Source organism: Syzygium oleosum, unplaced genomic scaffold (genome assembly GCF_021117445.2).
Source record: "Syzygium oleosum isolate NSW1041296 unplaced genomic scaffold, Sole_v2.1 Sole_v2.36, whole genome shotgun sequence".
Taxonomy (NCBI): Eukaryota; Viridiplantae; Streptophyta; class Magnoliopsida; order Myrtales; family Myrtaceae; genus Syzygium; species Syzygium oleosum.
The window spans coordinates 115,001-130,000 of NW_026607520.1; the positions used below are offsets into that span (position 1 = coordinate 115,001).

At 47.2% G+C, this 15,000-nt stretch overlaps 1 protein-coding gene and 2 non-coding genes across 3 annotated transcripts in view; all 3 read right to left on the bottom strand.

Annotated features, from left to right (window-relative positions):
- LOC130135672 (28S ribosomal RNA) overlaps nucleotides 1-15 on the bottom strand; it is a 3,327-nt gene extending 3,312 nt beyond the window's left edge. Inside the window, exon 1 of the ribosomal RNA XR_008814950.1 lies at nucleotides 1-15. This exon is cut by the window's left edge and continues 3,312 nt beyond it. This is a non-coding gene — a ribosomal RNA (28S ribosomal RNA).
- A 212-nt stretch (nucleotides 16-227) lies between these two features.
- On the bottom strand, nucleotides 228-386 carry LOC130135692 (5.8S ribosomal RNA). Its single transcript, XR_008814966.1, has one exon. It is a non-coding gene; the product is annotated as a 5.8S ribosomal RNA (ribosomal RNA).
- Nucleotides 387-10,720: 10,334 nt separating this feature from the next.
- LOC115669577 (uncharacterized) lies at nucleotides 10,721-11,584 on the bottom strand. Its single transcript, XM_030590757.2, has one exon. The coding sequence runs from the start codon at nucleotides 11,582-11,584 to the stop codon at nucleotides 10,721-10,723; it is 864 nt and encodes a 287-aa protein (XP_030446617.2).
- Nucleotides 11,585-15,000: the final 3,416 nt, after the last annotated feature.

Genomic DNA, 15,000 nt, shown 5'->3' on the forward strand with positions numbered 1-15,000 from the left:
GCTGACCCGGGGTCGCGTTGGTGAAAGGTAGATTCGTGGAGCATGTGCATGAGCGACACGCACGACATTGATCATTGGGGTCTCATCAACCACCGAATGTCGTGGTGCTAATCGCTCCGACGCTCGATTTTGGGCCAACCGGGATAAGGTCATCTCGGGAGGCCAACATACGCACCCGAGTCCTGCCCGCCCAATTAAAGGCGAGGGGTTAGGGGCAACGCCATGTGTGACACCCAGCAAACGTGCCCTCAACCAGAAGCTTCGGGCGCAATCTCTATGCGTTCAAAGACTCGATGGTTCACGGGATCTCGCAATTCACACCAAGTATCGCAGGTTCGCTACGTTCTTCATCGATGCGAGAGCCGAGATATCCGTTGCCGAGAGTCGTTATGAATAATAGGAGATTGCATGGCATCCCGCACACGCACCATGTGCGGGGCGGCGGGAGCATCGCTCTCTTGTTAAAGTTCCTTGGCGCATTCCGCGCCGGGTTCGTTGTGCCGCCGAGAAAAGCCCGAGCGCCCGTAGGCACCCGTGCCATCCAAGCGTCCGGAGACGTTGGGCGAGGCCCACCGTCCCCATTGAGTTTGTTATCGGTTCTCCGGTCATCTCGCTGGCGGGATTCGACAATGATCCTTCCGCAGTTCACCTACGGAAACCTTGTTACGACTTCTCCTTCCTCTAAATGATAAGGTTCGGTGGACTTCTCGCGACGTCATCGGCGGCGAACCGCCCACGTCGCGCGATCCGAACACTTCACCGGACCATTCAATCGGTAGGAGCGACGGGCGGTGTGTACAAAGGGCGGGACGTAGTCAACGCGAGCCGATGACTCGCGCTTACTAGGAATTCCTCGTTGAAGACCAACAATTGCAATGATCTATCCCCATCACGATGAAATTTCAAAGATTACCCAGCCTGTCGGCCAAGGCTATGACTCGTTGAATACATCGCGTAGCAGCGCGTGCGGCCCGTAACATCTAAGGGCATCACTGCACTGTTATTGCCTCAAACTTCCTTGGCCTAAGCGGCCATAGTCCCTCTAAGAAGCTGGCCGTGGAGATGTACATCCACATAGCTAGTTAGCAGGCCGAGGTCTCGTTCGTTATCGGAATTAACCGCACAAATCGCTCCACCAACTAAGAACGGCCATGCACCACCACCCATAGAATCAAGAAAGAGCTCTCGGTCCGTCAATCCTTACTATGTCCGGACCCGGTAAGTTTCCCCGTGTTGAGTCAAATTAAGCCGCAGCTCCACTCCCGGTGGTGCCCTTCCGTCAATTCCTTTAAGTTTCAGCCTTGCGACCATACTCCCCGAACCCAAAAAACTTTGATTTCTCATAAGGTGCCGGCGGAGTCCTAAAAGCAACATCCGCCGATCCCTAGTCGGCATCGTTTATGGTTGAGACTAGGACGGTATCTGATCGTCTTCGAGCCCCCAACTTTCGTTCTTGATTAATGAAAACATCCTTGGCAAATGCTTTCGCAGTTGTTTTTTTTTTTTTTTGGTAAGGTAAGAAGTATATTGACTTTTCAAAGCGTTACGTACATGAGATGAGACCGAAACACAAAAACCTCGTACCTAAAACGACACCCAAGGTGCCATAACAGGTGCAAAGGTGTAACGGTAATGGAGCTCGAATACTTCAAGCACACTTTACAACAAGACCAAAGGAAGATGCTTTCGCAGTTGTTTTTTTTTTTTTTTTTGGTAAGGTAAGAATGTATATAACTAATCATAACACCAATTACAAACTAGAGCCCAAACCACCACATGACCATATTAGGACAAAGAATGTCCATACAAGGTCAAGAGGGTCTAGCGGGAACTATACAACAAGCCAAAGGACGGCTAAGAACAAGGAAAAGAGAAAAGGGAAAACAAAAACAGCCAATCCAGCCGCAGGTTGGAAGACCATCAACAAAGCTCCGGGGAACCGCTAGAAGGGCACCGGAATAGCTGAGAGCAGCACTATCCAAAGATAGAAGGAGGTAAATCCCATTTCCTCTGAATAATGCGGTTCCTATAAGTGTCCTCAACTCTCCCCATAGAGATGGCCTTGTGCTTGACAACTTTGAGAAGATGCTTACGCATTCCAGGGATAAAGACACTCTTGTTCCTAAAGATCGCATTGTTCCTCTCGGTCCAAATAATGTGACATAAGGCCCCAAAGGAATATCTAGATATGCAGTGAGCAAACGAGGATCCTCCACATACTTGCATGGCCCACATAATATGATCATGCCATGGACGGTTACGCCAGGGTAGATTACATTTTGTCGCCCAAAGAGAAGCCAATCTACTGGTGTAGGTGCATTCAAAAAAGAGGTGGTTGACTGAGTCTGGTGTAGTACCACAAAAAGCGCACAAGGCATCGTGTATCCTGCGATTATGTAACAGGAATACCTGGGTAGGAAGCCGGTTAAGCGATATCAGCCAAAGAAGAAAGGCATGGCGGGGAGCTATGTGACGGTCCCAGATGAAGGAATGCCAGTGTACTAGATGCCATTTCCTTCGGATATGATCCCAAGCCCGAGAAACAGAGAAGGGATTAGATGGATGAGGAATCCATTCGAAGGTGTCCATCGCACCGTCCATAGAGGTCGGGCGGCCTCCGTCCAACTCGTAAAGGTGGCCGTGGTATTAGAAGGTTGCCTGGGAGCCTTCAAAGAAGGATCGAACCGTAGCCTCCCGAGGAATGCGCGGATCGGTATATATCGACATCGCCAAAAGAGGAAAAGCGCCCTTGTTATGCCGGTGGTCAAACCGAGAAAGAAACAGAACACCCATTTCCAATTTTCCACCGGAACATAGTTTGAGCAGAAGGGCGCATATCTAGGATTTTCTTCCATGTCCAGGAACAGAAAGTAGGTTTGGCCACAATCCAGAAGTTGGCATTCTTTAAAAAGTTTGAGTGTACCCATTTACACCACAATGACTCTTTGTCAGTGAAAAGAAGCCAAATGTGCTTTAAAGTCATAGCATTATTGTATTCCTCAAGTCTCCGGATGCCTAGGCCGCCTTCCTCTTTGGGTAAGCAAACAGCCTTCCACGCTACTTTGGCACCACCAACTCCAAGGTCGGGACCTTTCCATAGGAACTGCCTAAGAACCGCCTCAATACTATGCAATACTGATTTGGGTAGAGAGAAGATGGTGGCCCAGTATACCAGAATAGGATGCAAGACTGACTTTATAAGCTGTAGTCTACCTGCAAAGGAAAGAAAGCGTTGGGACCAGGAGCGGGCCCGAGCCGTGATAGAATCAATCAAGGCTTTGCGGTCCATCTTGCAGATCTAGTTGAGATAATAGGGACCCCAAGATATCGAAATGGCAATGTACCCTTTGAAACCCAAGGCATTGAATCAACTGGTTGTGCAACGTCTGATTACCTCCCGAGATAAAGATGTTACTTTTCGCCTTATTCGGTATTAAGCCAGACCATTCAGAGAACAAGTGGAGAGATTCATTTATCAGTTGAACTGATCTCAAGTGACCTTCTGAGAAAAGCAGCACATCATCCGCAAAGAAGAGGTGCGATAACCGGGTGTTTTTGCACCGCCAGAACCAGTGGAAATCCGGCATATCAGTTTTAGCCTTAAGAATACCCGAGAAAATCTCCATAACCAGAATAAAGAGGTAGGGCGAAAGAGGGTCTCCCTGGCGAATGCCCCTAGAGCTCCCAAAGTAGCCATGCAATTCCCCATTAATAGAGACTGAAAATTTTGCAGTCGTAACACAGGCCATCACCATCTTGGTAAAGAAGACAGGAAAGTTGAAGGCCAAAAGAGCCTTTTCTAAGAAGCTCCAATCGACAGTGTCATAAGCTTTCTGAAAGTCAACTTTAATAGCACATTTTGAAAGGTAAGGCCGGTGGTGGAAATCTGCAAATAGCTCTTGGGCTATCAAAATATTGTCACTGATCCTACGGCCCTTAACAAAAGCCGATTGAGCAGGGCCTATTAGTGTTGGAAGGACACTCGCTATCCTCCTCGCCAATATCTTGGATATGCATTTATATAATGTGTTACAGCAAGCAATAGGCCGAAAATCCGACATAGCTGAAGCATTTGGGGATTTAGGGACTAGCGTCAGAATGGTGTTATTGATTTCTTTAAGCATGCATCCTGTTTGAAAGAAATCTCTTACAGCTACAAGAGTAGAGGGACCAATGATCTCCCAGCTAGATTTGAAAAAATCAATATTATAACCATCCGGTCCCGGGGCTTTGCCCTTAGCAAGCGAGAAAAGTGTGGATCGGATCTCCTCATCTGTGACCGGAAGCGCCAACAAGTTCCTTTGATTCTCATTGAGGACCCGACCAAGGAATATACCTATCTCGCTAACAGAGGGCCAAGAGGAAGCAGAAGCACCGTTAAGTAACTCCTGGAAGTGAGTCACAATATGAGTCCTGACCGCCTGAGGTTCAGTAACTAAAGATCCATCAGCAGTTGAAACCGAGAGAATTCGATTCGTTACACGTCTTTTGTTTACAAAGTGGTGAAAATAATTCGTGTTTAAGTCTCCTTCCTTGAGCCATCGAATACGGGATTTCTGTCTGTAAAAGGATTCCTCCTGCATTCTCAGCGTAGAGAAGGATCGTGTGAGCTCCACTTCTCTATCTTGGAGGCTCTGGTCAAAAGGTTGTTGCTCAAGGGCCGCCTGAACGGCGTAAAGGTCAGACCTAAGTTGGTCGGTTCTTGTAGATATATCAGAAAAGACACTCTTGTTAAGTTGTTTCAACTTCTGTTTAAGCACTCGCAGTTTACAACAAACAATATACATATGTGTTCCCACTACTTGTGTATCCCAAGCTTGCTTCACAAGTTCCAAGAAGGTAGGGTGAGAAGACCAGAAGTTGTAAAACTTGAAAGGTTTCTTGGAATTAGGAGGTGAGAGAATTTTTACCACCATGGGAGAGTGGTCTGAAATCCCAGGGGGAAGGAAACTGGCTTCCGAAAAGGAGAACTATTGCATCCATAGGTCATTTGCAAGTACTCTATCAATCTTTCGGAGTTTCCTACTATCACCAGAAGAATGGGTCCAGGTGTATCTAAACCCCACATAGCGAATATCTTCCAATCCCGCCTGGGTTAGACACTCCCCAAATTCGTCGAAAGCCGGTATCCAGGGAGTAGTGCTACCCACTCTGTCAGTTGGGTCTCTGATAGCATTAAAATCCCCAGCAACAACCCACGGTAAGTCGCAAGAGGATAAGGATACAAGATCAGCCCATAACGAACGCCGTTTGACAAAAGTATGCTCGCCATATACAATAGTGAAGAGGCAAGTTTTATTCAACATTAGAAGCTTAAGCTGCACATGGATCAGTTGGTCAGAGGAGTGTAGAATAGTAGTATCCAGAACAAAAGGATCCCACCCAAACCAGATACGGCCTAGAGGAGAGAGATCATAGTTTGCAACCCATCTCCAACTGTTGCATAAACCCTTGGAAATATCAGCAAAAAAGGGGGCTTTGACTTTGGTCTCAATAATACCAATGCAAGAGAGACGATTATTCCTAATAAGGGTACGGATTTCAGCTTGGCGGAGGGGATCAACTAGTCCCCTAATGTTCCATATTCCAAAAAACATAGGAGAGAGAGGAATATTATCTTCGAGATTTCCTAGACCTCCTCCTCTTGTCTTTCTTCTTCGAGGAGGACGAGCCAGGAATCATACTGGAGCTTATCACGCTAGAACTAGGACCGACAGAGGCTTTAGATGGTTCTTCAACAGCATAAGAAGCCAATGTTCTGGAGCGTGTGTTTGGGGGAGAAACAGCAGAAATTCCTCCTGTGAAATGCTCTTCAGAGTCACTGATTTCCCCCCCCACTTGAGAGCTTGAAGAGTCTTCGGAGGACGTGTGAGAGTTAGTAGCAAAGTCCACAAGTTGCTGGTGTAGCCGTCCTTGAGGATCAGAGAAGGCGGGGAGGGACGTCTCTGCAATAGGTTCTTCCGGTAGGAGCAGAGCCGGGCTGTTGAGGTGCAAGCAAGGAGCCGAAAGACCTATCCCCCTTGAGTTCGAGTCCAGAGGAAGGCTAGGTGAAGTACTGTACACAGCAGCAAGGCCCGCCTTTGGCTGGTTCAGCTCAGTGCTCATTGGAACACCACCAGGAACAGGGGCGTGATCAGTAGGCGGACCAGTCTTCCCCCCTGAGTTCACGTCCAGGGGAGGAACAGAATCAATCCTGGACAGATCTGTGTTGGCTTCCTTTGAGATGTTCCCAACCAGGTTGGAAGGTCCATGAGCAGGGGAGGGGGCTCGAACAGGAACCTGATAGGATTCCACCCCTGGATTCGCCTCCAAGGACTGATTAGGAGCAGTTCTGATCTGGCCGGCATCTTTGCTCATCGGGCCTTTGCCCTTTCTCCGGTTAACTTGGGTCCATTCTTGAGCTTCTCGAGGGCGCATGGAGCTCCCAGGTCTGGTTTTAGCTTGAGGTTGGAGTGTCTCGGCTCTTTCCTCGAATGTCTTCAGTGCTGCCAAACCCACTGCACCATGTTTGTGCCCAAATATACCACAAGAGATGCACACCATAGGTTTCCATTCATACTCCACATGGACCAGATTAACGTCGCCATCCCAACGTACCTTCACAGATTCCAGTCGGGGCTTTGTGGCTTTGATTTCCACACATACTCTCGCGAAAGAGATTCTAGTCATTTGTTCAGTTTGGGTGTCCACATAGAGTGGCTTCCCAATGGCACTTGCAATCCTGCCTATGCCCGCCGGCGACCACAAGGAGAAAGGAATGTCACGCAACCTGACCCATACCGGGATAGAGTCCATAGCACCCTTTTTAAGTTTCAGTTTTGGATGCCATTGCTGAAGTAGCATTGTGCTGCTGAAAATTGAAACTGGGCCTTGGTCTAGTATCTTCCTGCGATATTCCTCATTCGGTATACGAAAGAAGTAGAACCCGTTCTCGTGTAGTTTAACATCCATTAGATGGTCTCCCCAGGATTTTTTAAGAGCTTCTTCCGTTAATTTGAACGGAACTTTCCTGCCAACATAATGTCCCACAACACATTCCTGCCATAATGGATTCTGTTCAGCAGCAATGTCTGGAGTTATATCCACTATAAGTTCACCATTTTCCTCTAGGGGGGGAACAAAGTCCAGGTTATAACCTTTAGTCTGCACCCGAGCTACATTTGCCCAAGTTCTAGGAGGGGGGGCTTGGTTTGTCTGGCTTTGGGGCCGAGAGGGGGTCTGACCCAATACAGCTGACTTCCTTTCTGTGTTTGCCCTTGATACAGAACGCTCAGCACCACCAGCAATATGAGTTTTCCTACGAGAGCGGCTCCTGTCCAACAGGCGTCCTCTACTCCGACTCCGGCTGGAATTGCCCTTCAGGATAGTTCTAGGACCCAAGGGGCGAGCAGAATCAACCAGCACAGCAGAGGATTTTCCTTGGGGTACTACTGCATTTTTTGCAAAGGAGCCATGCACCTGCTGGTGGATCTTCGTGACGGGAATTGGTTGGGTCTCTAGGACAGGGGTTGGGACAGGCAGTGAGGAATCTATAGTCTCAGCCATTTGAACAATACTACAAATACCTACCAGTCAACTAAACAGCCCCCCAGGCCAGACCACGATATACATCAGCTAGCCTCCCAGAATAAAAGTATCACAATCCCAGTCTTCAATAAACCACAGCAGGAAGAGAACAACGTAATGAGCTCAGCTCAACAGCAGCCAATCAATCCTCCAGCAACACATTTCAGAACAACGTATATACCAGATCAGGGACAGGAATACCAGACGTTCCCTCAGAAAGAAGTGTGAACCACACAACACCCCAGTCCCAGGTCAATAGGAGAGAGACGGAGGGAGAATACCTACAGAGAGAGCAGCCTTCACAAGGACATTCCAGTCGGCCAGCACCATTCAATCGAGACGGTCATTCGTAGAAGACCGACAGTGGCACCGAACCAGATCTGGAATTCCAGCTTCTGTGTTGACCAGGGAGAGAAATCCTTTGGAGGGGTGGACGAGGAGAGTATAAGGAGCCAAGCCACCAAATTGCAGGTCAAACGGACGCCGGGTTCAGCCGGAATCAACAAAATCCCGGCGGATGAACAGTAACCGCGAGAATCACCCTTGGGAGCATTCTGCCCGATGAACAGTACCCGCGAATTGGTGAGAATGAAAAGTTATGCTTTCGCAGTTGTTTTTTTTTTTGGTAAGGTAAGTATGAATATAACTTTTCAGAACACCAAATACATCCTAAAGCCCAAACCAGTACCTGACCCTATTAGGACATGGAACTGTCCACACAAGGTCAAGAGAGGTTCGGCAGGGACTATACAAGACGCCAGGGACGGCTAGAAGGAAAGAAAACCAGCAACAATACAACCGGACAACCCGAAAATAGAGACGGGAGGCCCGAACCACCACAAAAAGCCAAAGAAAAAGACTTAATCGACACTCCTGTTCTCTATAAAGATTGTAGGAGGGAGATCCCACTTTCTTTGTAAAACACGATTCCTATAATTGTCCTCAACTCCTCCCATGGACACGGCTTTGTCCTTCACGACTTTGAGAAGATGCTTGCGCATGCCTGGGATGAAAATATTCTGTTGCCTGAATATTGCATTGTTCCTTTTTGTCCATATAATATGACATAAAGCACCAAAGGAAAATCTAGCAATACGGTGAGCAAAAGAGGCTCCTCCACAAACTTTCATCGCCCACATAATATGGTCTTGCCAGGGACGGTTACGCCAAGGTAAGCTGCATTTTGTCGCCCACAAAGAAGCCAACCTACTAGTAGATGAGCATTCAAAGAACAGGTGGTTGATAGAATCTGGTGTGGATCCACAAAAGGCGCAAAGAGCATTGGCAATTCTGTGATTATGAATGAGGAACACCTGGGTAGGTAGCCGGTTAAGGGAAGCAAGCCATAACAGAAAAGAATGACGAGGAGCAATAGCCTGGTCCCAAATAAACGAATGCCAAGGAACCGGCCGACCTTTCCTTCGAATATGGTTCCAGGCAAGGGCAACTGAGAAGGTTTTTGATGGATGAGGGGTCCAGCAAAAGGAATCCTGCAGGATATCCGAACATATTGGGGGAGGATCCGTCCAGCTCAAAAAGGTGCTGAGAGTACTCGAAGGTTGCCAGGAGCCTTCATAAAATTGCCTAACCGAAGAGTCCCTTGGAATGCGCGCTTGATAGATATCCACATCGCTAAACAGAAGGTAAAGAGGCCCTCTGTTGTGCCATGGATCAAACCAGAAGGAAACAGAAAGCCCATTACCAATCTTCCACCGGAACATAGATTGAGCGGAGTCCCGCATGTCGAGGATTTTCTTCCAAGTCCAGGAGCAAAAGGTAGGTTTGGAGGCTAGCCAGAAATTGGTGTTTTTTAGAAAAATAGAGTGTATCCACTTACACCATAATGATTCTTTATCCGAGAATAGAAGCCAAATGTGCTTAAGAATCATTGCTTGGTTGTACTCAACAAGACGCCGAATACCTAGTCCACCTTCGGCCTTGGGTAAGCAAACCGAATCCCATGTTACCCTTGCTCCACCTACGCCAAGGTCAGGACCTTTCCATAGGAACTGGCGCAAAATAGCTTCAATTCTGTATAGAACCGCTTTTGGAAGAGCAAACGTAGTGGCCCAATAAACCTGAATGGAATGCAAGACCGACTTGATGAGCTGCAGCCTACCAGCAAATGACAAGAACCGATGGGTCCAGGAGCGGGCACGAGCAGTGATGGCATCGATCAAAACTTTACAATCCTCTTTGCGCAGTCTAGAGGATATAATAGGCACACCTAAGTACCGAAATGGGAGAGTACCACGCTGAAAACCGATGCATTGGATTAACTGATTATGCACATCTGAGGTCCCTCCTGAGAGAAAGATATTGCTTTTTGTGGCGTTTGGTTTTAACCCAGACCACTCAGTGAACGTAGAGAGAGCTTCCTTGATTAGCTCAACTGATCTCAAGTGTGCTTCGGAAAACAGAAGTACATCGTCCGCAAAAAAGAGATGCGAAAGCCGGGTATACTTACATCGCCAAAACCAGTGGAATTCAGGATTTCCTGTTTTAGCCTTTAGAATACCTGAAAACACTTCCATAACCAGTATAAAAAGATATGGCGATAAAGGGTCTCCTTGACGGATGCCACAGGAGCTACCGAAGTATCCATGTAATTCCCCATTGATGGACATGGAGAATTTGGCAGTAGACACACATGCCATAACCAGCTTGACAAAGGATGTCGGAAAGTTGAAAGCCAACAATACCTTTTCAATGAAGTTCCAATCAACAGTATCGTATGCTTTTTGAAAATCCACTTTAATAGCACATTTAGGAAGATACGCCTGATGCTTTCGCAGTTGTTTTTTTTTTTTTTTTGGTAAGGCAAGTATATATATAACTTTTCAAGACACCAAATACAAACTATAGCCCAAACCAGTACCTGACCCTATTAGGACATAGAGATGTCCACACACGGTCAGGAGAGGTTCAGCAGTAACTATACAAGAGCCAAGGTCGGCTAAATGGAAACAAGGGAAATTACAACATAATGCCCAAGACACCAAACAAAACAGCACCAACACACTGCGGAACCAGCCAAGAGCAGCACAAAAGCCAGCAGGAAACCACTAGGGCCGAACCAAACCAAAACATGTCGGTGAGAAGCCCAAAACTCCGGAATCCGCTCGAAGAGACACCAGAACAGCCATAACCAGCATTAATCGAAGATAGAAGGAGGAAGGTCCCACTTTCTTTGTACAATGCGGTTCCTATAAGTGTCCTCAACTGTCCCCATGGAAATAGCTTTATCCTTCACTGCCTTGAAAAGGTGCTTTCGCATCCCAGGGATGAAGACACTCTTGTTCCTGAAGATAGCGTTGTTCCTTTCGATCCAGATAATGTGGCATAGAGCACCAAAGGAAAATCTGGTGATGCGGTGGGCAAAAGAAGATCCTCCGCAAACTTTCATAGCCCAGAGAATATGTTCTTGCCAGGGGCGGTTGCGCCAAGGTAGTCTGCAATTTGTCGCCCAAAGAGAAGCCAATCTACAGGTAGAAGCGCAACCAAAGAAAAGATGGTTGATTGAGTCTGGTGTAGTCCCACAAAAGGCGCAGAGAGCATCGTCAATCCTGCGATTTTGTAACAGGAATACCTGGGTAGGTAGCCGGTTAAGGGTTATCAGCCATAGGAGAAAGGCATGACGAGGAGCTATGTGCCGATCCCAAACGAAGGAATGCCAGGGGGTTGGATGCCATTTCCTGCGGATATGGTTCCAAGCAAGAGAAACAGAGAAGGATTCAGCTGGATGAGGTGTCCAGACAAAGTTGTCCATCGAGTTATCCACAGTAGGCGGAAGGGGATCTGACCAACCCATAATAGTGGCAAGGGTGTTAGAAGGTTGCCAAGAACCTTCGTAGAAGGATCGGACTGTAGCCTCCCGAGGAATGCGCGATTGATAAATCTCCGCGTTACTAAAAAGCAAATATAGCGGGCCCCTACTGTGCCAACAGTCAAACCAGAAGGATACGGAGCGCCCATTTCCAATCTTCCATCGGAACATAGATTGAGCCACAGCACGCATATCGAGGATTTTCTTCCATGTCCATGAACAGAAAGTAGGTTTGGGTGCAAGCCAAAAGTTTTTCTGCTTTAAAAAGGTGGAGTGAATCCATTTACACCACAAGGATTCTTTGTCAGTAAAGAGAATCCAAATGTGTTTTAAAGTCATCGCATTGTTGTAATCCACAAGTCGGCGGATGCCTAGGCCACCTTCATCTTTGGGTAGGCAAACAGCATTCCACGCTACCTTAGCTCCACCAGCTCCAAGGTCAGGACCTTTCCATAAGAACTGTCGCAAAATAGCCTCAATACTATATAAGACCTTTTTGGGTAAAGAAAAGATAGTAGCCCAGTATACTTGGATGGAATGCAATACCGACTTGATAAGTCAGAGGCGACCAAGAAAGGAAAGAAAGCGTTGAGACCAGAACGAGCACGAGCGTAATAGAATCAATCAACGCTTTACAGTCCTCCTTACGCAATCTAGTTGTGATGATGGGCACACCTAGATACCGAAATGGTAGTACACCCTGCTGGAACCCTAAGCATTGGATTAATTGGTCATGCAGCGATTGGGTCCCTCCCGAGAGAAAGATATTACTTTTAGCATTATTCGGGTTTAATCCAGACCATTCAGAAAACAAGAGGAGAGATTCCTTTATTATTTGAACTGATCTCAAGTGGCCTTCAGAGAATAAGAGTACATCATCGGCAAAGAAAAGATGCGAAAGTCGGATCTTTTGCATCGCTAAAACCAAAGTGGAAAATCGGCGTATCGCTTTAGCCTTTAGAATGCCCGAGAAGACCTCCATAACCAGGATGAACAGTACGGCGATAACGGGTCTCCTTGGCGAATGCCCCTAGAGCTCCCAAAATAGCCATGTAGTTCTCCATTAATGGAGACCGAGAACTTTGTATGTGGAAACACAAGCCATCACCAACTTAACAAAGAAAGGGGAAGTTAAAGGCCAATAAGGTCTTTTCTAGGAAGCTCCAGTCCACCGTGTCAAAAGCTTTTTGGAAATCCACTTTGATAGCACACTTGGCAAGGTAGGATTGGTGGTGGAAATCCGCAAATAACTCCTGAGCTATCAAGATGTTGTCGCTGATTCTACGGCCTTTAACAAACGCCGTTTGGGCAGCCCAATTAGGGTTGGAAGGACACTCGCTACCCGCCTAGCCAAGATTTTGGAGATGCACTTATATAGAGTATTGCAAGCAAGCAATAGGACGGAAATCCGACATAGCTGAAGCGTTTGGGGATTTCGGCACTAGAGTAAGAATGGTATTATTGATCTCTTTAAGTATGCATCCTGACTCAAAGAAGTCCCTTACCGCCGCAAGAGTGGAGGGCCCAACGATTTCCCAGCTAGATTTGAAGAAATCCACATTGTAGCCATCCGGTCCCGGGGCTTTGCCTTTTGCAAGTGAAAAAAGAGTGGACCGGATTTCATCATCTGAGACCGGTTGCGCCAGCATGTTCCTCTGATTCTCATCAAGAACTCGACCCAGGAAGACATTAATCTCATTGACAGAGGGCCGAGTAGAAGCAGAAGGACCATTAAGAATCTCTTGAAAGTGATTGACAATATGAGACCTAACCTCCGGAGGATCAGAAACTAGAGACCCATCCTCTGCAGAAACCGAGAGAATCCGATTCTGAACACGTCTTGTGTTAACAAAATGATGAAAAAAATTCGTGTTTAGATCTCCTTCCTTCAGCCATCGGATGCGGGATTTCTGTCTATAAAAGGATTCCTCCTGCAATCTTAGAGTAGAAAAAGCGCGTGTGAGTTCCACTTGTCTTTCCAGAAGAGTCAGGTCAGAAGGCTGGAGCTCAAGAGCAGCTTGGACAGAATAAAGATCAGATCTAACTTGATCCGTTCTTGCAGAAATATCAGAGAAAGAACTCCTGTTAAGTTGCTTCAGCTTCTGTTTGAGGACTCTAAGTTTGCAACAAATAGTGTACATAGGGGTGCCCACAACTGGAGAGTCCCAGGCTTGGGCTACTAGTTCCAGAAAGCGGGGATGCGTAGCCCAGAAGTTGAAAAACTTGAATGGTTTTCTAGAACTTTGTGGCGTCAAGATTTTTACCACCATTGGGGAATGATCCGATATACCAGGCGCGAGGAAGGAAGCTTCCGAGAAGGAGAAATGCTGGGTCCAATGGTTGTTGATGAGAACCCGATCAATCTTTCGGAGTTTCCTGTTAGTGCCGGAAGAGTGAGACCATGTGTATCTGAATCCCACATATCTAAGGTCCTCAAGTCCAGCTTGGTTGATACAGTCCCCAAACTCTTCAAAGACTGGAATCCACGGGATTGTACTACCCAGTCTATCCTGCGGGTCCTTGATAGCATTAAAATCCCCAGCAACAAGCCAGGGTAAGTCGCAAGAAGAGAGTTGTATGAGATCAGCCCACAACGGACGTCGATGAACAAAAGTATGTTCCCCGTATACAATAGAAAGTAGACAGAATGAATTCAAGTTTAGAAGCCTGAGCTGCATGTGGATCAGTTGACTAGAAGTGTATAACAAGTTCATCTCCAGCATATTCGGGTCCCAACCGAACCAAATACGGCCTAGGGGAGAGAAATCATAATTGGAAACCCATCTCCAGCTATTGCATATACCCCTAGTAATATCAGCAAAAAGAGGGGCTTTGACTTTGGTCTCAATGATACCAATGCAAGAGAGGCTATTATTCCTTATAAAGGTCCGGATCTCAGCTTGACGGAGGGGATCTACTAGTCCCCTAATATTCCAAATTCCAAAAAACATGGGGGGGAGAGGAGGTTACCTTCGAGATTTCCTAGCCCTCCTCCTCTTATCTTTCTTCTTCGAGGAGGACGGGCCAGGAGTCGTATCAAAGCAACTCATGTTTGGGATAGGCCCCAGGGAGGCTTTGGAGGGATCCTCCACGGTATAAGAAGCCAAGGCTCGAGAACGGGTGTTTGGTGGGGATAAAACAGAAGGTTCCTCCACCACTTGCTGTTCAGAGTCACTATTCTCCTCCCCGACATGTGATCCAGAGGAATCTTCAGAGGAAGACTGCGAGTTGATGAGAAGGTCCTCTAGATGATGGTCAATGTGTTCTTTAGGATCAGGTGCAGCAGAGGGGACCAACTCAGCGGTCAGGCCCTTCGAGGAATTCAGATCAGGCCTTAGGCGCTCATGTTCCTGTGTGGGGTTCAAAACAGGAGGCAAAAGAACCTTACCCCTTGAGTTTATGTTCAGGGGAAGGTCGGTTGCAGAACTGGACAGCCCAGCATTTGAGACTTCTGGACATATCTGAACATGCCTTATCAGGTCATGAGTCTTGGAAGGGTCATGAGCTGAAGGCAGAGGAGCCCCCCCTCTTGGGTTCACGTCCATAGGAAGGTCAGAAGAGGTTCTGGGTCAGAACAGCATTTGCTGTCTTTGAAGAGTTCACGAACA

What these genes read in the sequence shown, in the direction of transcription:
- LOC115669577 (XM_030590757.2), bottom strand. Translation starts at nt 11,584, where the DNA reads ATGCGTGCTGTGGCTCAATCTATGTTCCGATGGAAGATTGGAAATGGG.